General features: G+C 45.9%; 1 protein-coding gene across 4 annotated transcripts in view; it reads left to right on the top strand.

Annotated features, from left to right (window-relative positions):
- Positions 1-22,285, top strand: part of TSC22D1 (TSC22 domain family member 1) — a 79,754-nt gene extending 57,469 nt beyond the window's left edge. For 2 of the 4 annotated variants that reach the window (XM_021375559.1, XM_021375553.1), the window contains 2 exons: positions 20,264-20,315; positions 20,909-22,285. In XM_021375559.1, the coding sequence (XP_021231234.1) occupies positions 20,264-20,315; positions 20,909-21,166 (310 nt within the window). In that variant the 3' untranslated portion in view covers positions 21,167-22,285. Of the gene's footprint in view, positions 1-19,891; positions 20,125-20,263; positions 20,316-20,908 lie in introns of those variants that run through there. The other 2 variants (XM_021375560.1, XM_021375569.1) reach the window with 2 other exon arrangements.

Raw genomic sequence — 24,174 nt, 5'->3', positions numbered from 1 at the left:
GTTCTGTGTCTCAACCCTTCATGCAGTGGTTGTGTTTAAAAAGCAAAACAGTTTTTATCCATGCTCCGTGGAGACATCAGCAGCTCAAATGATTTATGCACACTTGGTATCCATTGCCCTCACCCTCTGCTCTTTGCCTTTCGCTTCCTTTGTGCTTGTAAGGTGACTGCTGAATGTGTCTCCTGGGGTGGGAGGGAACCTGGGAAATGCAGTAAGCACCAGCCTACTAAATCAGGAGGGGAAAGGACACAGGGAAAGAAAGTGTGGGGAAGAAGTGGGTGGGCTGACAGCCAGGAGAACAAAGCAGAGGAACAGCAAAGATGTATGTGACTCAGCTCCTTCCTGAAAAGGGCATCATCCTTAGTTACCTTGCTGAGTGCCATTAGATACTGTGCCTGATGGCTTTACCTATTAGAGTTTTCATTTTATCCATTGGACTGATTTTTTGATGTTAGTTTTTTTTTAAGAGCTTCCATTTCAGAGTTTGAATTATACTAGACAGTGGGGGGAAAAACTGTTTTATAGGAGGGGAGATTTTCTTAAAGACTAACCTTATTACAGGTAGTATGACTTTGTTGGGCTGCTTTCGTGTCTGGTGGGGAGAGCAGCAGGGACAAGTGCCTTAGGCTGGGCACAGCCCTCTGGGCATCTGACCTTGCTTGTGCTGAGGTAAGCTTTGAGAAACACTTCTGATATTACTGAAAGAAATTCACGTACGGATATTGCAAGCGGACCTTTTCTTTCCTTTTAACTATGGGCTTAACTTGACAAATCATAGAGCCATTAAGGTTGGAAAAGACCTCTAAGATCATCTAGTCTATCAGCCCATCACCACCGCACCCACTAGGCTGTGTTCCTAAAGGGTTCCTTTGAATGGATCAGACAGTGTAACAGTTGACAAATCTATGGATTTTTAGTAAAAATAGTGGGGTAATAATTAGCATCAATATGTCTTCGTTTAGGAAGGCAGAGATAATTCAGTCACTTGTCAAATAACCTTGAAATATTCAGCAGGCTTAATTTTACTCGTACTTGCTGCTGTGCTTCTGTCAACGTGACAGCTTTGATTATAATTTTGTTTTTGCTCTCTTCTGCTGTTCCTTCTGCCTGTTTTTCTACTTACCTTCTTTGGAATGTGGCTCTTCAACTGTTCTGACAATCTTCTGACACAGGTAAATATTAGTCTGTTGATATCAATATTTACTGAGCATACCTGCTGCTTGGCAGTGTGCAGTGAATCTTTAATCAGGTGTTGCATGCGCTTAGCTGCAGCCTGGGAAAGGGCAATCCCCTGCCACAATGGGTATCATTAGAAGAGCAGATTAGCCAGGGAGATGCCCTGAATGTTTCCTTCCTTATCTGCTTTTCTTTTTCCTCTTCCTAACCTCCTTCTCCCACCCCCTCCTTTCAAAACGGTCTAACGTGCTCTGGAAGACTTTACCCTGATAGTGTAGATGGTTTGTGTAAGTGTGAGGAAGAGGAAGCCAAACCAGCCTAGAATGAATAACGTTTATATATTTGCTCTTTCCCTCTGTCAGCCTCTCATTTCTGCTTTCACTTCTGTCCTGTCCACGTGGTACATAGCAGGTAGTACTTCTGGTAGACTAGTTTTGCCATCGGATCCAATGCAAAGGGGAAGGCAAGAACACCTCAGCAGGAGAAGCTTTCACATACAACACGTTCAAGCCCATTGAGAAATACAATATTGGAACACAGTGATGGAGTGAGAGGAGAAGAATGTTATTTAACTTGTCTTGTTAACTGTGTTTGTGTCTCTTACTAAAACATGGAGCTCAGCTTCCATCAATGGAAAAAGCTCGTTGACATGAATGCCTGAGCTGATTGCTTCCTTGGCCTCAGATCTGTATGTATGTACCTACAGGGATCACCGCAAATGTTTAATGGGATATTGAACTGTTCAGTGAAGGAGAAAAGAATAAACTTGGAAACAAGAACTCTCAGTTCTTATAACTTGATAAATTGATATTCAGAAGCCAAAAGCACCGAGGCTTTTGGAATACATTTAGAACATACAATCCTTACTTCAGGTTTATTTTTATTGAGTGTTATGAAGTGACAGCCATTATTAACTTAAACCAGAATGCAAATATGTTTGTAAGCCTTGCGTCTGCCTCCCCATGGAAACGCCTGCTCTCTCCCTACCTCCCCTTGGAATTAAGATGATGCTGTATTATGTGGAGCTCACACAATGCCGTTCTCTTGAAAATCCTCATGCTTGCTGTGCCTAAATGGCTTGTGATTATGAAAAGACAAGTGTAGGCTGCCTTTTAGCTTATAATTGCTGCCCTGTGTAACCCACCTCCACTGAAGGACAGCAGCTGCAGCGTTAAGCCCAGGGCTGCTGGTGTGGGGCTGACCTGCACCTCCTGGCTGCCAAAATAGGCTGCGGGAGGGGATTCTGTGTGTGGCTGTGCAGTGCTGGACAGCACGGGCAGAGCTCTGTGAGGCATTTTGGGATGAGCTGCACAAGCATTAGTCCTTTCTGGTGGGATAAGCAGAGCAATTCAAAGATCCTGGCTGACATAACCTGAGGTACTGGAAGTGGAATGGCTCAAGTGTTTCTCTAGGATTGGCACATGAACTAAGGAATCGTAGCAGGCTCGATGTTTCTGCTCACTTAGACAGGGAAGGGAGACAGAATAGCATACTTGTATTTTTATTTAGCTCTCACTGTAAGGCAGTGATGTCATAGTGCTCTGCCAAGGGAAATTGCAGGGCTTTGGCAACTGCTTATCGTAGATTTAGTTTCTTAATCCTTCCTTTCCTATATTTTGCCTTTCCCAGAAAAATCTGGAATTTTCAGAATTGTTCTTTCTATTTTTTTCTGTTGTTATATTAAATGTACCAAAAAATAACATCTCCTATTACCTCTCTTTTGGGTATTTTTAGCCCCTAATTCCTTTATCCTCTTCACTCCCACATACAGTTCCTGACCCTTCTGTCTTTAATGCCTTGTTCTCCTTGCTATTTTTTCTGACCACATTTTCTCCCTGTTCCTTCCCCGCTTCCATTTGCCTTCTTATTTCTATTTTCTTCTATCTCATTGTTATGTCTTTCTTTAGTTCATTGACATGTTTTTCTGCTCTGTAGCTAGCTGTTTTTTTCTACGATTCCGTTACTTAATATTTAATTTCATTATAAATACAACCTTTCATTTTGTAGTCTCATTCATAATTGCGCATGTAAAAAGAATCTCTCATCCTCTGTGAGATACAGTAATACCCTTGCAAATCTTTATGCATTCAGCTCCATACAATCACAGAGTATCCCAAATTGGAAGGGACTCATAAAGATCTTCAAGTCCAACTCCTGGATGCACTCAAAAATCATAGCTCTTAATTACCCCATCAGAGTGATTCTCTTCAAGAAAAGGAATTAAAATGTTCACAGTAAAAATAATGAGGTATGGGATTAGCGTTCTACCGTCTGCTAAAGTAACTAATCCTTTATGTTTAGATATTGTTGAGACATGAAGGCTGAATCATTCATGATGGGCTGCTCATGTTGGGGGGAAACTTGCGGTATCTCAGTGGCTCCAACTGGCAGGGTACTGACATGATACCTGGGGTGTTTTATTGCTGCTATTGTCCTGTGAAACTTCTATTTCAGAACCTGTATATGTTTGTGGAAGTCATGGGTGCTGTTAAACTCATCATAATCCACTGAAAGTTAGTTGTGTGAGAAGAGATCCCATGCAAAACACCTGTGTGATGCTGAAGTTTCAGTTTCAGCGGTGAGCTACACCCTTCTTCCTGCTGCACACATGGTGCTTTGGTTGTGCTGTAGTGAGGCCTGACTGAGACACCTGCACTGCTGCTGCCTATGTTCCCAGAGGCACAGGTGAAAGGCAGCACCGGGATGGCAGAGTTGTGAGGAGAGGCTACTGACAGCTCCCTGCCTGTGAAGGCAGCCTGGCAGGGATCCCCCATCTGGTCTCAGCAGCTTCTTGGGAATATCAAAGGTCACACTGCAGCTGCTCAGCTCGCAGCGCTGGAGGGGGATTACTGCTGTAGGAACGCGTGCCTGTGTGGTGGCTCAGAGGTGATGCTGCACTGCTCGGCCTTTGTAAGGCTGGCTTCTTGAAAATGTGATGCCAGCCTCCCAGAGCCCCCAGAGATTTGGGGCCTGAACTGCTGCTTGAGCAGGGTCTGAAGGGAAGGGAAAATCTTTGTAACAGAACTGTGGTGCTGTGAGTTTTACCGAGTGCTCAAGTAATGTCAGATGTGATTTTATTTCACAAAACTCCTGTTATCCAGGAATACTTGTCATTGGTTACCACTAGCACCCATTTAGTGATGCGCCTGAGTTGGAGGCTTTATTTTGGAGTTGTCCTGTGAATGTTTTGGGTTCTGAGGTGCAGCCCCTGCTTCCTCAGGGAGCTGCCCTACAGAATGGAAAGGCTTGTATCCTTCTCTGTGCCATACTTGCCTGCTGAAATTAATTTACCCTTGATCACGACACTCTATTTCATGGGTTGCATGATTGGCAACTTTGTTACACTCAAATGTTTTCTTCTGCATGCATAGATTAGAAAGCAAACATGCACATTTTGCGGGGGGAGTGCCTACTCCAGTCTAGCTGGTATCCGTAAATCCTTCATTATTGGTTTTGTATTCAGCTGATGTAACATACCAAATAAATTGACAATCCCCTGCAGCAAAAAGTGCTGCGTCAGTCTGCTAATCAGGGTCCTTGTTAATCAGAGATGCTGCTGGTTTGGGTTTTGTGGATGCCAGGGACGGCCCATCTCCTGGGCTAGATGGGGCTTGATAAAAATATAAAGCACATCTGGAAGAGCAGATTAACTCTGTGCAGTTGTATTGCTCATCTTTAACTCAAAACCTTACCTTACTTGTCACTGAGTGGTGACTGTAAAGAGTTAAAAGACTATTGCTAAGATACACAACTGGGATGTTAATAGCCAAATACACAGTTCTTTTTTTTTTGGGCGGGGGGGGGGAGGGCAGGCACTGCTTAGTGATGAACTGAAATAAGTCTTTTTCTCTAACTGCAGCTTATAACACCAGCTCGAAATGCAAGGAGAGCAAAGGTGCAGCCATGACTATTGCTGCTGGCATTTGGAACGAGGCACTGCCCGGGCTTGGCATCCACACACTTGTCTTTCACTTCAGTGCAAATGTGCAGCCTCTTGTTCCTTTTCAGTTCTTCTCATCAGCTTCATTTCCCTTGATGTTTCTGCGTGCATCTCTTCACTACTGAGTACTAATGAATGTTTGCTGAAGTCAGGTTTGTTTGTGTGCTGCTGTCTCTGCTGAGCAGCCTTGCGGAACGCACCGTGCCAAAGTGCACCGTGAGGATTGATCAAGGTGTGTGCTGGGAACCAAGCATAAAAAAATACATAAATTGTGATGCAAATGGTATCTAGAACACCTCATAGCAGTAGGCATGGCAGGTTCATTGCATTTTGATTATGTTTTTTTGGCTTCTATAGTAGTGCTGTTTGGAAACTGTTGTAATCACACAACAGACTTCGGAGATCCTAAGGACTGGTGGCTTCTATCAGTCGTACATTGCTGTTTTAGTAATCTTTTAAACTCTGAAATATATCAAGGATTGTAGGTTTGTAATTTTTAAACTTCAAGAAGAGCTGGAATGCTTTGTTTGGTGTATGATCTTCTTGGGCAAGCACCATTGTTCACATCAGAATTTGAAAGTCCTTCTTCCATTGCTGCTTCATATCAAAAACAAATATTTTTAAACGTAGCGCTTCTTACATCTGTAGTGTAAAAAGATTGGCTTACTTTTATTTATTTAATTAGTTTTGCATTTTCCTATGATCAAGTCTGGGTTATCAGGGCTGTCTCTGAAGCACTCTGTGGTACACGGAAGACAAACCAAACCTGTGAAGTGTTTCCTCCCTGGCACAGGGCAGCTAACGCGCTGATGTGTGACGCGCACAGGAATCGGTGCTTGAGTGCTGAACTTCATTCGGACTGACATAAACAGTAAATGTTGCTGGCTGAGGGCCAGATTAATTCACTAAGGTTGATTCCAAACTGAAGCTGGTGTATTTTTTTTAAAGCAAAACTGTCGAGGAGTACAGCAGGCAAAATACCTTGAAATGCTCTGCCTCCTCCCCTTTGAGTATTGCAGCTATTGGGGGGAGACTAGGTACCCTGATGCGATCACGCATGAAATCTTGTTGTTTTTTGTTTCATTAAATGCTAAAACTTATCCATATCTGACATCCTAGTGTACCCACAGTGATAATTCATCTGTGCGCAATCTGTCACTTTATATAACAGCCAGAATGGTTCAGGACAAAGGAAGGAAAGCATAGCTTGGTGCTGAATTCTTCAATGTGACAGGAGAAGAAAGAAGATCCTTGTACTTCGGGCTTTTTTTCAGTTGCAGCTAGAGGCTGTTTTTCAAAGCAGTAAAAATGTTCCGTCACTTAGTTAATCCAGTTGACTTACAATTTCTTTGTGGTTTCTATTACCTGTAAGTTGTTGACCTACACATAACTGAGCAATATTTTTAATTACTTGTGTAACCAGAATCGGGAAATTTATGGGAATGGTTGCAAGAGAAATCGGTTATTGGAATACCTCCCTCTGAAGCGGTTATGTTTTAAAATTTAATTTGGTCTCAGTCCAGTAACTGACAGAGCAAATCCTTTGCTGTTTTTCTTGAAGGTGATAAATGGAACTGATAGAACTCCTTTGGGTCACAAACGCCCCCAAATAAAAAGGTGATGCCTTGGAGTGATGAATTTATGCTTTCGGATTGGAGTATAGAAACGATATGACTTGTAATAACTGGAGAATTAGTATCAAATGGAGCTTCTGAGTGTTGCCTTACTGTGAGGTTGCCACCACAAATAGGGCTGAAGCATGAGGGAAGGCACGCAGCATTATCAGAGATGGGAGCTGCCTGTGGCTTCTCTTCATGAGCCCAGCAGCGTAGCTGCTTCTCTGCTGGACAAAGCAGCTGAATGAATTCAGTAGTCCTGCATCATACATGTGCATACCTAATATCTATATAAAGATATGTATTATCTATATATAAAAAATACATATCCCTGTGTATACATTCATCTATTTTTCACCTTTTTTCAAACTGACTCTGCCATGACTTTTAATAATCAGAGCGAATTTTAATATAACTCACAAGGAGGAGGATGATAAAAAGATAACTTTTACAGTATCCTTTTATTTGTGTGGGCATTAGTTGATAATACATATGGTTGTTTATATTTCATGAATTATATTTAGCGCTTGAAGGTTGGCCTCTGAAAAATAGATTTTTTCCCATGTAAGCTAAGACGTCATGATCCTTCTGGCTACTAAAGAAACCCAAGTTTGAGTCAGAGCTGCAGAGGAGCTAAGCAATATCTGGGTGAGTTGTGCATAACTTTCTGGACCTTGTTTGAGGTGATCTTGGTGCAGCACTAGGGTGATGGAGCTCCTGTTCAAGAAACATCTTGGAATAGGAAAGGAGAAGCAGAGACCATTCAAGCTAGAAGGTTAAGAACACTGCCTTCATCTCTTTTCCATGCCAGCATATTTGTAATGCGTATTTGTTTGCTTAAGCACTCTGAGGAACATCTGTGACCACAGTGATTATAGAGAAGGACTGTCTTTCTTGCTGATATCAACAGTGCAGCTTTAGAGAGAGGAATGCAGGCAGCACAGATGGCAAGAAGAGAGTTGAAGTTTGTAAGAAGGGCAGCTTGAAATCTGAAGCCTTTGGCTCTTGGTGCAATTCTGCGGGGTATGGGTTCAGCCAAGCCAGCCTGACACTGATGGCAATCCTACCGTCAGCTGTGCGGATCAGAGTTGGGAAGGGAGGCTGTAGGATAATTGTCTGGAGAGGTGGTGAGTGCCCCACAGAATCATTAAGGCTGGAAAAGGCCTCTAAGATCATGTAGTACCACCGTCCAACTACCACAATATTGCCCACTAAATTTTTGCTCCTTAGTACCATCCCTGGAGACATTCAAGGTCAGACCGGACTGGACTCCGAGCAACCTGATCTAGCTGTAGGTGTCCCTGTTCATTGCAGAGGATTGGACCAGATGACCTTGAAGGGTCCCTTTCAACTCGAATGATTCTATGATTCTATTCTATGAGCTATAAGGTGATGTTGCCAGATTCATTAGAGATCATTCTTGTGTTGAGTATCTTGCTATGAAAGGATATGTATGGATGTCACTTAAGCCATAGCTTCCATCTTAGTTCAGCTTTCTGGAATCAGTTTTGAGCATTTCTCTAGTTCAGCCTTGATGTTTCACCTTGTTAGAGAAATAAATATTTCATCTTGACTATTGAAGTAATTCAACAATCCTATGTCAAACGCTCTCATCTTAATAGTTGTTGATATTGCTCATTGTTGACTCCTTTGTTCCCAGTTTACTGTTGAAAGTCCAGCTACTTCTACAAGTCATTCCTTTTTTTTTTTTAGTGCACTAGCACTAGCAGCATTTTCGTAATGCCTTTACACCTTTCTGCTTCTTCTCCAGGGATTGGGGTACAATGCTCTACAATCTGACTGATCCTTCCTTAATGAGTTTTTGGTGGGAGTGGGAGGAAGAAGCTCAAGTTTGCCTTGGCTGTTCCCGTTTAAGTGCTGTGGTGAGGGAGATAGACTTGGTGTAATAAGAGAAAAACAAATATTTTGAAGGGTGACTTAAGTATTTCAGTCTGCCTGGCATACTTAAAAGAAACACAATGCTCTTGCTTACAAGCAAGGCTTGCCGGGCTCTGGGAAGACCAATTAGAAATATTGTGCACTGCTTCACATGACAACTCTGATGCCAGTTTAACTTATCTGAGCTCCCTCTTGGCTGTGGGAATGGGCAGCTAATCCCCCCTCTGGCCAGACTAAGGTGTTATTTCTGTTGATTTGCTTCCTTTCTGGTTCCTAGCCAAAATACCGCCTTTACGTGATGGCTGGGTTTGTTGGTGCAAATGGGTGGGGTTGGGCTTCCCCCTTCCTGTCTTTCCCTCCCCTAAGCCGGGTTATGTTTTGTTTTTATTGTGTAATACCTGGGTCTGTTGCCATCAGTCACCTCTTCAGTGTCATAGCAAGGGGCAACAGAAATGCAGCTAAATAACAGCCACGCCCTGAACCATCTTGCTTGGCCCTTTTTATTTATTTGCAATATAGTCTTACAAGACAAACCTACTGGAAGAAATGCATCTGGTATTGCTTTAGCAGTCTGAGGTGAGCCCAGGTAACATTTGCGAGGTTTGATTTCTGGTGTTGCCCCTCCATTTCCGTGACTTCTGTCTGATTGAGGTGTGTAACATCAATGCCTACTGTCTCTGTGTTACGGCGGTTCTTGCTGTCATGGCTTAAGTAGCCATTTCTGCACAGGGTAATTTCTGGAAGTAAACTTTCATTTGCAGTGCAAGCTTTCGTTGTGATAGAGGAAACAGAATGCTGAATGTCCCTGTTCATTGCCCGGTAGTTGGGCTAGGTGACCTTCAGAGAGCCCTTCCAACTTTAAGGATTCTACTGTTCTATGAGTCAGGGTTAGATGGTGGTAGCTGTGCAAGTAAGTTTGTAATCAGCTTGGTGTTACATTTGTTTTAGAAGGCACTAGAGTATTCCTTACAGGATACTAGCATTCCTCCTCTGTGAGAAGGAATATACAGTATTCAACTGAGTGTATTCTATAATACTATATATATAATACTATAGTATTCAATTGAATTGGTAGGCAGCTTGGCTGAACTGATGAGTTGTCTTAGTCTGGTCTGCAGAAGGCTCAGTCAGATCATGCCTGTAGTTCTCATCAATAGTCCTTGTGGTAGCAGCAAGGCTGGGATTTGCCCAGGTAACGCGTTTTTTGGGGGGGCTGACCCACTACTGTTAGTTCTGTGTCTAATTACTGTTGTCATTAAGTGCTGGATCTTTGATCTGAGAAATAGAGTAGCTCAGCTCTTTCCGTAAGCAGTGTTAGCAACCTGTAGCAATTACCATATGCTTTACGGAACGTGGGAGCTGGCTGAATTAGAGAAACTGGCACTGCTGAAAGCAGATGCGTTGATCTGAGAGCTGAAAACCTAATCGTGAAGATTTTAATCGCTCTTGATGCTTTATGTAACCAAGTCACGTGATCTCAAGAGCTGTACTGTCGTCACCATTTGCCCTTCTTGTTTTTGTTGATCGTGACCAACCACTATTAAACTGCCAACTTTGAATAGGAGCAAGTGGATAATCTTTAACGGGCAAGGCTTTGTGATTCTTGAAAGTGCTGCAGAGCTCAGCACTCGCGGTTAATAGTGGAATGCTAATGCTAATCTCACAGCTGCCAAGGATTGAAAGGTATTTCTTCAGGCTGTGGCTCCGGGAAAGCTAATCAGCAGGTACTAAATAGATACATCAATGAAAGTGACATTTCTCCAGAAACGGGGCTGTGGCAGAATAACCATGAAAGTGTTATTCTTGGAACTGCAGCAACACCTAAAGAGGTATTTATGATGTTTTTGGATGCTTGGTTTACTTGTCTCTCTTTTATTATTGCAACGGTTTCTTAAACTGTTTTCTTCGAGCAAGTACTTAAAAGTGCTCCTTTTAAACTGTAGTACTTGGCACTTGTTAAAACCATTTCCAACTATAATACTGGTTGAGAGTACTTTGCCATGCAGAGTAGTTTACTTATTTACCAGCCTTGAGAAGTCCTTACTGCTCATATTTAAAACAATCACTGAGATACAATGATACTCGTTAGTGATTTTTCTCTCTTCAAAAGCATGAGTCTTAAGTGAGGTACCGCTATGCCAAAAAAAGAACTGCAATGTAATTTGAATCTTATCTTAACAAGTAAAGTTGTTAGATATTTTTCAAACATAATGTATAGTGTCTTCCACCTTGTCACATACTCAAAGTGTAGTTGTCACCTGCTCGGGAAGGTGATGAAATGCAGCTTGCTCTTCTGCAGGTGACTTTTGTTAACCTTCTTTTGCACATCATGAAATGTGCAGTGCATGTTTTATTCTGATCTGATACCTTCCTAGTGTTTAAAAGAAACAGCACGTAACTCGGTGAACAGGAGGAGCTGCTTTAAAACACACGGTGGGGGAAAAATACTTCACTTTGCATGTTGCACAGTTGTGTGCACAAAAGGCAAACAGCCTTCAGTGGGAGGAAACACGGAGCGTGTTCCTCATAGCTTCAAACCTCCGAGCTGGTGCTCTTGTTATGCCACACCTTGCTCTCATAGACATTTTTGACAGATAATGCGTTTCGCCTTGTCACGCTGTTTGTGTTAGTGCCTGCGGAGAATAGCTTTCCTCTGTGAATGCTGCCTTCTTAAACAAGAGAAACTTATACATTGGGAAACCTCCTTTTCAAGTTTTAATTCTCTACAGCGGTTGACAGTTTCTGAAAATACTCGTGAACTTTCAAATGGGTGTTCAGTTATGCTGCATTAATTCATCTGGATGCCTGCGGAACCAGAATAATGGAAATCTTTTATAATAGCAATTGAAAATAATGACGGCGAGTATTTTATACTTGAGCAATATGTGTATGCAGCCATAACCTCTGTCACTGTGTCACCGAACAAAATACATGGTACTGGGAAGGTGGTTTCCTACCAGGAATCGGGGTATCACACAACGCGTAGTGAAAACGTGTGATGGAGTAAAATAGAGGGGTGTGATTTTCTGCTTTCTTTAGCTTTTCTGTGTTGGTGGAGTGTTTTGCCGTAACTAGTGTTCACTGATAGAGATAGCAGTATGATGTAGCACCTCTCCTGAAGCCTGCTAGCTTCATACAGGGAGTTTGGATGTTCTCTGTTATTTTTCAGCGAGCCATTCTCTGTTTGCTTCTCATGCTGTTGCTTACTTTATTTCTCCTGCACAGGCGCTTTGATTGTTTTTCTGGGTTAAGACTGTATGACTGTCACCATGGGTTGCAAATGAAGGAGAAACTCCTAACCAGTTTTGCAGCTGTTACTGGCTAATACTGCTAAGAATGGTTATTTTTCTTCCCAAACCAACTGTATAGGCCAAATCCAAAGAAGCATTTGGCCTTCTCCAGGTTATACACAGCAACTTCTGGGAGGCTGAAGTTGTGTGCAGCTTGCTAGGAAGGAACAACTGATCCTAGGTCTCATTTCAAGCTCTCAGGATGCATCGCGTGGTGAATTTTGGAAGGAAGGAGAGCTGAGTGCAGGAGCCAACACCTGGGTTTGCTAGGGTGTTTGCATGGTTGAAATACATTAAAAAAAAAAAAAGACTGAAGGCAGGAACAAAAGCTTCAATGTGTCTTGTGCTGCTATATTTTGATTGCTGTTGTCTGGACTTCAGGACCTTCAGTTTGTTCAAAGCGTACCTCCATGAAGGACATCCAGTCTTTGTGGTGATAGGCCCTGTCTAATAGCAGGGGGATAGAAATCCCACATATTTATGGGCTGGTCCTTCCTACTGGTTTTAAAAGGAAGGCTATTTAATTCATCATTAGACACATACGAAGTAGATGCCCTCTAATGTGTAAATATAAATCCAGTGATCCAACAGCCTCTTAAACTTCTCTCTTTAAAGAGAATTTTTCCCTCTACCTCAACCAGATCTCAGTCCTTCCCAGGATTGTTTCAGGCACACTGACATCTTTGAGTCCATCAGTATAAGTCAGTTCCCCCCACTCCAATCTCTGATTCATTTCAGTGATTCTTCTTCTGCAGCTTGTTTCAAAATGCTGAGCTCTACAGAAACAGAGCTGAGAAACGGGTTTGGGCAAATGAACTCAAGGCAGGAGGCTACTCAACTGCACCAGTGCTGCCCTGTGACTCATATGTTCACTTACACGTATTTTTGTTTGTAACTTGTCGTGACTGCTTGTGCTCAACATGCTGATTGATGAATCCTTTTGCCTGCCCAGGGCCTTCAGCAATGGGCAGCAGTCAGGAAGAGGCAGAGAGGAATTCCCCTGCTCTGCACCTCGCCTGGTGTGAGCGGTGACTCCCTGGATGGGAGGCTGCCTGAGATTGAGGAAATGGACCCGGGAGCTGTTTTGGACTCCCATGCATGACTAAGTGGGTTGCTCATCTCACCCTTCTGATGCTGGAGTCGGTTTTGTTTTGAGGGTTGTTTTTTTCAGCCGTAGAGGTTCCAGGTGTCGTCTCAATGACTGGTTTCTGGAGGATTATGTAACCGATTCTGGGTGCCTGCTGCCGTATAGGAATGAGTTCAGACCTTGCTTTGTACAGAAGACTCTTGGAATAGCTCACAAAGTATGTTTTAGGTAGGTATCTACCAGAAAAGTGTCATCAGCAATGTCGAGGATGGAACAGTCCATGACCCAGTCGAATGGACTGGGCAGCTTCATAAGCAGGACACCATTCATAAACTCAGCCAGCTCCGCACAAAGGCGATTACCCAGGTGTTGAATATGTATGAAATAATATGCTGTAATCTTTCCTTCGCAAGTTGTGTATTAAAAGATTAAGAGTTTATCTTCTGCTGTTTGCAGAATGTCTGGCTCCAAGGGTGGCTAAATGTCAGTGCTCGGGGTGCTTCCACAGGTCTCCATCTTCCAGCTGGTAAACTGAGAGCTTTGTAGGAAGCCCCTCTGCTCCTCTGGAATGGGGAAAGCTGAGCCCCAGTGAAGGAGAATGAGATCTGTGGGCCCTCCTGGCTTTGTTCTGTAGATGACATGGACCTGCGCCAACCGCTCGCAGTCTCTGGCCTGGAAGGGGCTCCAGGGACACATTCAAAATGTGCTGAGCTTGCACATCTGTGTTCTGGCTGCTCTTTGGTTCGCATGGGGCAGAACTGCAGGAAAGAAATGCTGTGATAGAGTGAGCAGTGTATCTTCTAAAGCCACAAGGCGAAGTCAGGTTGGATCAAAATACCTACTTACCTATCTTCAGTTGATAGTCTTCAGCAGGTATTTTGCATTCTTCCAAATAGGTATTGCTTCATAATTTCTTCTTTGAGCGAGGAGAACTGAACTGGAAGTACAGTGGGGTTTCTTGCAGTCGTGAATCAGTGGGACTTGTGCTTCTAAGCCCGCTCTCAGTTCTTCTCGCCCTCGTTCCCACAGGAAGGGAAAACAAAAGCATGGGCCGGGCAGGAAAAAGGCATCGTTCAGCAGATGCCTGACTCGATGATTGATGAGGAGAGCGAGTCTTCGGGCTGCACTGCACTGTGCAGTAAATCTGGTATTTCTTGCATGTTTGTGGAAATTCCCTCTCGCCTCCTGAATGGGTGGAGGTACGCGGTTTTTGGTTCCTATAAATGAAGGTTTTCATTGAGGTATAAACATACCAGAGACTGAAGCTGTGGGAGTGTAGAACATCTGGAGAGAAGCCGTATCGGTGTATCTGCTGAGGAAGAAAAGCAGCACTGAATTCACCGTATCTTCAGAAATTGTGTATGGAAGAGAAGTCTGTCAGTGTGCAAGTTGCAGGAAGGACTGTAATAATCTCTACAACTAACTTTGGTCTCCAGGAGGTATCGTAAGATATCTCTGTATGAAATACAGGCTTGGTTGCAAGCGTTGAATTAAAATGTTACCATCAAAGGAAAAACAATGTTCTGTGAGAAGTATATGCTGGCTGTTATGCCAAATAACTGCTTCATGAGTGTGACTGAATTATTAACTTGTATGGGATTTCCAATATGGCTTCAGGGGGCTCAATTAGAAAAAAGACAGGAGGTGGGAGAAAGAGGAAGGAAAGGATTAGTGTTACAGGGCTTAGGGACAAGGGAAGTGGAAAGAATGAGGTCTGTGCCCCACTCCACTCAGCACCAGCAAGTGCTCCCACAGGTGTGACTTGGCTGCAGCCAGGTTACTCTTCAGCATCCTGGAGAGAAATGGGCAGGAGGAGTTAAAAACAAACAGACAAACACAGTACAGTGGCCCTTCTCAGTCACAGGGGAAATCAGCTGTTTGGTTCTGAAAGTGGTGATGGAGTCAGTGTGCTGTGCCACCTGGGGTCAGGGGATATGACACTGTCCTGGAGTCCTGGCTGTTCCCCAGTCAGCCCTCAGGGTCAGGGGTGCTGTTAAGCGCTCCTTATGTCACTGCCAAACTGCTTCCTATACTTGCTGTATTTCTTTTGTTAGGTGTAACTTGAAATGCTCCAGTGACTCTTTCTTTCCTCCCCTCTTCGTTTAATTTTGGACGACGTGGTAGAAAAAGCCCTTACTTAGACTGCTAGGAGAACAAGTGGGATTAAGTTTTCATATAAGTTGTTCGTACTCTGAGGTCTTTTCCTTGGCTTTGAAGAATTCACTGCACGTGAAGGTTACATATAGGACGAGGGAATTTAATTCTTTTTCTCCTTCTTTGAGTTAGATCTAGAATGATGCAAATGATGTACCAGAAAGGAAAAAGGAATTTCAGTTTTGTGACTGGGGGGTAGTGAAACATTAAATTGTGACGTTTTGTCGCTTTGCCATGTACGCTGCTTTACAGCACTAAATATTTTTCTCCTCTGCCACCCTGGGGATTGCAGCAGCGAGGTGTGAGGTTGTGTGCAGTTTTTTTGGTAGCGGGGGAAAAGAATTCCTGGATCAGATGTCTTACGTACAACTTCTAAGATACTAGCACAGTGAATGTCTTCCTGCTGCAGTCTCTGGTCAAGAGCAGGTACTGAGAAGGGCTTTCAATTAAAGCAAATATTTTACACTTTGTCATTTTAAGCTTGGATTATGGAGTTAGTGAAGCCTGTGATTCCCAGACTAGCTGTTGCTGCAGATATGTACCTCCTTAAGTATAGGTGGCGTAGCAACTGGCTCCAATTCCAAGTTTTGGATTATGATAAACCTTGCTTGACTCTGAGACATTGAAACAGAACCCAGTGGATGTGTGTGGAACAGGGTCCTTATCCCAGCTGTGCTGCTGGTAAGTCATCTATGAGTGGTCCCATAAAATGGCCCAAGTCCCTCTCCCAACACCAGAGTTGTTGTAAGGTGGCTGATATTTTCTTGCAGAGTGCTTTCAGAGCAGTAGGAGTGGATTCTTTGTGTCTATCTATATGCAAGTATTAATACAAACCATATCTTTTACTTAGCCAGCATTAAAGTGAGTAGATTCATTATAATTCTCTCATTAAAACAACTGGGTTTGACTTTGCAATTAGTTCCCTGTAAAAAAGAAAGAAGATATCCTCAGAGGAGCCAGGGAGCACCACTCCTTGTTCATCTTTTGATCTTCCATGCTTTTCTCCTTGCCTCTAAATGCACCCCGCTGCCTCCCATGCTGTGTGCACAGCAGGATGCCTCTGTGTGTGTGCTGTGATCGGAGATGCTGCCGGGATATTTCCCGAAGCCCAGTGGGGCATATGTATTCTTTCCTCTGAATATTTATTTAGCTTTGCTTGCACATCTGGCAACAGCAACAAAACAAAGCACACACACAGTACATCACTTTGCTAGCAGAAGATCCTGTGTGGCTTTCCCTTTTTTGTGTTTTTCTTAGGTGTAAAACCAACTTGCTCAGAAACCAAGTTATAGATGCAGATGTCTTTATCACTTTGTGAGAGAAAAAACACAGTTAGGAAAATGGAAGGACTGCTTGGTACTGGATGCTGCTCTGTTTATTTAGAAAGGTGGACATAGAAATCTGTGGAAGTGGAACCAGAAGATAAAGTACTCGTTGGCCTTTGGAGCTGAGCAATAAGTTCTCACTGGCTTGATGCTGTTAACCAAAAATCATAGCTGCAGGTTAGAGACTGGAAGAAGGAGCTGGCTGAGATTCTGTGTTTTTAATTTAGACTCTGAATGTTTTTGTTTTATGGTCCCTAGTGTGTATATATATATATATGACTTACTGAGGGGAAAACCGCATTGTGCAGCTTCTTCACTCTCTTTTATCCTCACTGAGATGGGGAAAACATCATGGCCTATTGAGATAAACAACCCTTCAGCTCTTAACTGCAGCCAGAGTCTCCTCTAGGTTGTTACTTTGAGCAGTTTCCCAAAGTTTGATACCACAGGGGTTGCTGCTAACATGTAGCTTTGAATTACTGAATGTTACAGCAGAATACTTCTTGGTCATTTACTGTCTTGTAGAATCCAATTACTGTGGTCTTCTCTTGAGTAATTAACAGATTTTTTTATTTAACCTTTATTAACTCTTTAAATAAAGAGGTTTTCCGTTGTTCTAGTTGAAGGCTGCAGTCCGCAGGATGTGAGCCTGTCTGTATGGTGTGAGATGAAGGTGTGCTGTGATGGGAATCGCTGTTTGCTAATGTGATTCCAGGTGTGGTCTCATTTTGTGACGTAGTCTAAAGATGAGATGTAGTGGGAGTTCAGGAGATGCTTGCATGGGATGTTCAGTGGTGGCATCCATTGATGAGGTACTTGCAAGGTAAAGTGCTTTGTAGCAAGCACCCAGGATATGCCAAAGCAGAGCTGTGCAGCACAGAACCACTTTGTCTCTACACCTCATTATGTACTCACAATGAAAAGCACTTCAGAAGCAGTGCTTAGGGTGGTAAAATTGAGAGGAAATAACTTAATGAGAACAACAGAGGTAAAACACTGCAAGTGGCAAAGTTTGCAAAGAAGAAAGAAAATCTTTGGCAGCGGCATATGTTTCAATGTAGGCAGTTAATTTCTTTCTGAATACCATAGCGTGCCTGTGAGCTCCTTGCTGGGCACCACGTTGTGTTCTGCCACTGTTGAGCACACGTCCCTCAGTGTGTGCCCAGCGATGTGGATCAGGGCAGCCTGGCTGTGCATGGGAGAGGAGCTCTGCTGAAGGAGCAGGGGCAGCCCTTCTCGTATCTGCAGCCAGGAGGCAGATTGTAAGCCCTTGTGGGAGTCTGTGTCTAAAACGCTGCCTTGTGTCCCTGAGTGAGGTGTTGGAGATGGTGAGAAGGCCTTGGGTGACACCATGGTCAGCTCCCTGCATTGCTTCTGGTGCTGCAGGATGGTGAGCAAGTCCAAACGGCAGCCTGGTAGTGGAGTGTGTGCTGATACCACGGTGGCATGGCAGGAGGGAAGGCAAATGGATAAGAAAGGAGAAAGGAAATTTGGAGGAGACTTTTCTTTAGCTCTTCTGTGGGTTGCTTTCTTTCCTATATAAGCATAGCAACAGCAAAAGCCAGCCTTTAAAGCAGGTGTCACACCTCTGCTCTGGTTGGGTGGGCGAAGGGAAGAATCTGGGTGACAATTTTAACCCAGAGCAGAGGAGCTGAGGGGAGACCTCATGGCGCTCAGCGGAGGGGCAGCGCTGAGATCTGCTCTCTGTGACAGCGACAGGGCCCGAGGGAACGGCATGGAGCTGTGTCAGGGGAGGGGGGGTGGGGGTTAGAGACAGGTTCTGCACCAGAGGGCGGTGGGCATGGAACAGGCTGCACAGGGCTGTGGGCACGGCCCCGAGCTGCTGGAGTTCAAGGAGTGTTTGGATAACGCTCTCTAACATAGGGTTTGAATTTTGGGTGATGCTGTGTGCAGCCAGGAGTTGGACTCGATAGTCCTTGGGGTCCCAATATACCAAACTGGGATATTCTTTGATTCTCTGAGTTCTGTCTTGCTCTTTCTCCGCACCAGATGTTTGGGATGGAGGCAGCACGTGTCATTTTTGCTGTTCCCTGGATGGTCTGGGAGCCTGCTGCTTTCCCAGCCATAAAGGGATGCTGAGGGCTGCCTTTTCTATGGGGTGGGCCAAGCAGAACACGCGTGTGGGTACACAGTCCTGCTCGCGCAGCTGACAGCTTTGTTGAATCACAGCTCAGGCTTGTTGGCAGCTAAAAATAAAGGAAGAAATTTGCTGAAAGCCCACTGAAGTTAATGGAGTATGGTTGATGCCTTTAAGTGGCAACGGGACTGAGCATAGTATCTCTCCTATTCACAAGGATTTATTAATATAGATTAGAAGCGGGCAGTGTTGTTTGTTGTTAATTTAGCCCGAGGATGATGTCATTTTGCTGTCATTATTAAATGGCATCATTCCGCTGATTTCATAACGATCAATCATTGTGGCAGTAGCAGCAGTCATCCTAGAGTGCAGCCACAGCTCTATTTTTACATGTGCCAATGAAAACGCATGCAAATGCCCGCCGATGTCCTGCAGCGGGACGTTGATAATTCACTTATCATTCCACCCGACCCCAGAACAGCAGTCACAGCAGATGCTGGTGCGGGCAGTAATCTGGGGCGGATGATGCAGCTACGCAAGTGCTATATTTGGCCTTAAGGTGATTATTGGGCGCCTTCAGCTTCCTGCTGAGAGCAGCACCTGTGATAGAGGCGGGACCAGAGGTCTCGCCCAAGTTTGCTGTCGAGACCCGAAGAGGTTTTTTTTGGCTTTAGTTTCCCTGAGTTACTGACTCGCTGTGTGGCTTGGAAGGCCGTGGGAGCGTGTGTCTGGCCTAAAGCGGAGCACGCGGGCAGCGTGGGCGCCGTGCGGGTGGGCGGCAGCAGCCCCGCACGCGTGCCCTGGGGAGGGCTGTGCGGCCGCGGGTCGATAGGTGGCGCTGTCGGCGCGGTAAGAGGCCCGGCCGCCACCGCACGGGCCGGGCCGCCGGGCGGGCTTCCCCGCGCCTCCTTGCTGTTAGTTCTTTGGTATTTCTGTAATGATTACTCGCAGCGCTTTCGCTGTTATTTTTCTTAGTCCCTTCCGTCCCCGCGGGTGGGAACCCGCGCGGGGGCCGCGCTCCGCTTCCCAGCTGCTCCTAGCGGGGGCGCGGCCCCTGCTTCCCGTGGCCGCATCTCCGCGCCCCCCACGCGTGCGGGGCCGTTCCGCGTGGGCGCCGCGGGGCGCTGCCGGCAGGACCCGAAGGGGGGCGGGGGGGCTCTGCCGGTGGGCGGGGCGACGGGCTAATGAGATGCACGGGGGGCGGGCCCGCGCGGCGGCGCGGCCAATAGGCGGCGGCGGCGGCGCATAAATTATAGGGGGGGCCGGGATGGCCAGGTTTTGTGCGGCGCGGAGGAGCGCTGACCCCGGAGCTCGCCCAGCGCAGCCCCGCCGCCGGCCGCCCCGCGCAGCCCCGCCGCCGCCCCGCCCCGCGCGTGTGCCCGGGGAGCAGGGCAGCGCTCCCGGCCGCGGTCGCATGAATGCCCAATGTTGTAGACCGGTGGCAATGGATCTAGGAGTTTATCAACTGAGGCATTTCTCCATTTCTTTCCTCTCGTCCCTGCTGGGCACCGACAGCTCCTCCCTGAGGCTCGACAGTAGGTAAATACGCGCCGCGGGCGGGCGGGTGCCTTTGTCCGCGGGGCCGAGCATCCCTCAGCATCCCGCAGCCCGCGCCCAGCTCCGCGTCCCCGCGCCGCCGCTAACGCGCCCCGTGCGCTTCTCTCTGTGTCTCCTGCAGCTCCTCCGGTGCGAGCGTGGTAGCCATCGACAACAAGATCGAGCAGGCCATGGTACGTACCCCCGGGGACGCGAGGTGTGGGGAGCGGTGCCTTCACTTATTATTGGTTTCCTTCCCTCTCCCCCTCCCCTCCTCTTCCCCCCCCCCCCCATTTTTACTTATTTTCGTTATTTTTATTGTTGTTATTTTTCGGCGCTTTCATGTTTTCACGGCTGTTATTTTTTGAACTCGCCCCGCAGCATCCCGCATCCCCGCGCTGCCCCCGCCCAGCGCGGCGCGGAGCGGAGCGCCCCGGCCCGGCCGCCCTTTGTTGGCGGAGCGCAGCCCGGAGCCGTTCTCACGGGAGCCTCCGCCGACTGTTGCTAGGCAAACTCCGAGCCTTTAACTCCCGGCTATAAATAACTCGGCCTCTCATTGGCCGCCCCGCGCTCTGACGTCACCCGCGGCCGCGCACGGCCGGCGGGAGGGAGGGAAATGCGGCAACCTGCGCCCAGAACTGGCTGCAGCCGGTGCGCGGGGGGCGGGGCTTGGGGCGGAGCCGCGGGGGGCGGGGGCGGGGCCCGCGCGTCCCCCCGAGGCGCACGTGTGCGGCGGGACCCGCGCCCCCGGGCCTCCCCCTGACGCCCTGCCCGCCTGTTCCCGCAGGACCTGGTGAAGAGCCACCTGATGTACGCCGTGCGGGAGGAGGTGGAGGTCCTGAAGGAGCAGATCAAGGAGCTGATAGAGAAGAACTCGCAGCTGGAGCAGGAGAACACGCTGCTCAAAACGCTCGCCAGCCCGGAGCAGCTCGCCCAGTTCCAGGCGCAGCTGCAGACTGGTTCCCCACCGTCCTCCGCCCAGGCGCAGGGCACGGCGCAGCAGCCCGCCCAGCCGGCCTCACAGGGCTCGGGGCCCTCGGCGTAGCCATGGGTGGCACCGCCACCCCACCGGCCTCTGGACTGCCCGCAGCGAGGGCTGGTGGCGTGCGGCCCATCCCCGGCACCTTGCAGGACTCCGCACCCCGCATCGCTGCGAGGGGCTCCCCGCACTCATCTGCCTCCCTCCTCCCTCCCTTCCCTCTGGCTCGAAGGAGGCTCTGTTCTTAGGTTGATCGAGTGAAACAAACTTCTTCCAGAGAATTAGCACAAGGACGCTGGGACGCGAGCAGCTTCTGCAGGTGGCTGAGAAACGAAGCTGCATGCCTGAATCTTTTTTTTTTGTTTGTTTGTTTGTTTTTAAATCTTCTGCTCATCCAGTGATGCGACCCATACAAGTGCTTTTCCAGCTCGGAAACGTGAAGAAATAGACTGGAGTGAAAAACAAAGTGATGGCTCAGCCCCCATAGTGCACCTGGGTTCCAAGTGAGGACTGGTGCATAGGACCTCAGAGGAAGAGGGAGAAAGGTAAACTCAGTGTTTAACACTTAACTGTCACCTGAAACCTTAAGTGCAAATATTTGCACCGTTTTCTGAAGCAGTGGACAGGTGCATAAAGCTGTATTATACGTAGAAGGCAGGTAGGTGACGTACAGCCGGGTCATAGGAGAATTACAATGAAGGTTTTTTGCCTACTGTATATTTGTGTATTTAGTGTAATTACTTTGTAAAATAGCAAACTGTAACTATTTAGGTTGTACAGATTGAGGTTTAGTTGTTTCATTGGCTGATCTGAAAAAGTTTGGAAAGTTTTTTTTTTTTATGCTACATAAATAAGAATGCACCTACGCAACTGTTCAGAATCTGGCAGATTTATGCTGTTTGTGTAACTTCTGAAGTTCCCTGGCTGCTGATTATCTTGAAGTAAATCTTTGTTCATTGTAGTTTGGTTCAAGACAGGAAAAACCACTCCAAAAATTACCAAGCCCCGCTAGCAAAGAATTAAAAAAAGAAAAAAAAAATTGGATTTCCCAGTATGAATTTTTGCATATGATCTGTATAGTAGTATGCATATGTTTTTGTGCATGTTCTCTAAACAGTTGTAACACGTCAATGTATTTAACTGTTGCACTTGTCAACTTTCAATAAAGCATACAATGTTGATAAATCGCTGTTTGCATATTGTAATAATGTTAACTGCAGTCATTTCAACATGTTGCAATTGGGCTTGGCATGAGCAGACCAGGAAGCAGTGCTGAAATGCCAGGAGCCTTGAGTGCTTTCCCAAGCTGCGAGCAGAAGAGCACAAGCAGCAGCCATGCTGGCAGCCACCCTGCAGCTCGGCAGGGTGCAGGGGCATCGCATCTACAGCGTGATGAGACTGGGCTCTGAAACTTGTGGATGTGCAAGGATACCTCATTTTTCACACCCACAGCTCTTACCTTGATTCTTTGTTGCTGTTTGTGAGCTGAAATTGTGTGAACTTGACACGCAGTATAAAGTCTGCCTTCTGGGATTGTGGAGGAGGACTTCTAGTTCTGCGTGAAGATAAGAGATTTTTCCTCCATTTTGGAAAAAACATGCTTCTTTCCTCTTCAGTAATCATGATTATAATATAGCCAAACTTAAACCTGCAACTCTACAAGTGAAAGGCTACTGATGCCCTGTGGCTGTAGCCTGCAGCTGGGATAGCGGAGGGGTTTGCAGTTTTACAGTGGGGCCCATTCAGTGGTGTTAAGAATATGAATCCCAGGTACTTGCAGTATTCATTGCTGATGAAACGAAATGTAAAGTGGTCAGCCCTTGACAAAGGCACTTGAAAGCATTCAACTTTTAGGATGGTGCTGGAATTTGACTTAAAATGAAGAAGTTAATTATGAAGTTGTTAAGAGTCTTCTGCAAGATAGTGCGTAGAAGTATGAAGAGAGACTTCCCCAAGTGCTGTCCCATCTTTGAGAATAAGTAGGTGTAGCAGAGGGCATGAGAAGGCAGTGGGTTCGAAGTCAGGACAGACCCTCTTTTTCTGTGACTTAAAGCTAAATCCTTGTATTGGGTTTGGGTCACACAGAGGTTCACGCACGGCTTCGCTGTGCTACAGCACGAGTTGTCGTGTTACCCTTCCTGGGATCAGTATATCAAAGCAACTGCGTGAGCGTGTCCCTGTGGGAATGTGAGCTTTCATTCGTAGTAAGCGTTCTCAAGGTTTCAGTATGTAATTTAAAAGTATTCTTAATGAGCAAACAACAGAAGGAAAGGCTAGATGCTTTTTTCTGACGGATTAAGCTAAAATTAGAAATTGATGATAGCCTTTGTGGCAGAGCAGCACTTGAATTATCTGGATCTGACAAAAGGAATGCTAATTATGGTGCTTTGTAAGTGGCTTAATTGTCTCCAGTTGCCTTTATATTCCGAATGTCTCGAGCGCTTCCAGGCAGTAATGTTGAGTACATAAAAAGTTGATGTTAACATGTAGATAGACCTTTTCACCCGCTTCACTCACCAAAATTTGCAAACAATGTTTTATGTTCAGGAATGAGCTTGACCTCCGGATTGATTTCTTCATTTAAAGAACAGCCTGAGCGTATGCAGGATTTTTTTTTCTTCAGCTGTTCTTTAATACAGAGTCTAGAAGCTCGAAGGCTTTTGTTAGGTAACACGTTGATAATTTTAGTACACTGTGCTTTGCTGTTGGCAAATCTGGGCATTTATTTATTCTTTGCAGGATTATTTTAATGGCTTTAAAGCCACGGAGCCAGCGTCTGAAGCTGCTTATGAAATTGCTAAAGTTAGGCAGCAGAACTTTGTGCGGAGATGATGTTAGCAATCACTCCGTCAAAACTGAAGCCTCTCAGTGAAACAGACTCCGTTTGACCAAAATTTCACTTGAGACCAAAACAAAGAGTGGACTTCTCAGCTTGTTGTGTCGCAATACTTCTGGAATGAGTTGTTTTGATTTTTGCTTTTGTTCTATAACCATTTTTCAGAGCGCTTTAAATCAAGTGGCTTCAATAGCCAAGATCTGGCAAGTAATTCTAAGACAAGTCCAGATTGTCCACT

Source organism: Numida meleagris, chromosome 1, assembly GCF_002078875.1.
Source record: "Numida meleagris isolate 19003 breed g44 Domestic line chromosome 1, NumMel1.0, whole genome shotgun sequence".
NCBI classification, from domain to species: Eukaryota; Metazoa; Chordata; class Aves; order Galliformes; family Numididae; genus Numida; species Numida meleagris.
The sequence above is the reverse complement of the archived record's forward strand: the minus strand, read 5'-3'. Positions and strand labels throughout refer to the sequence as shown.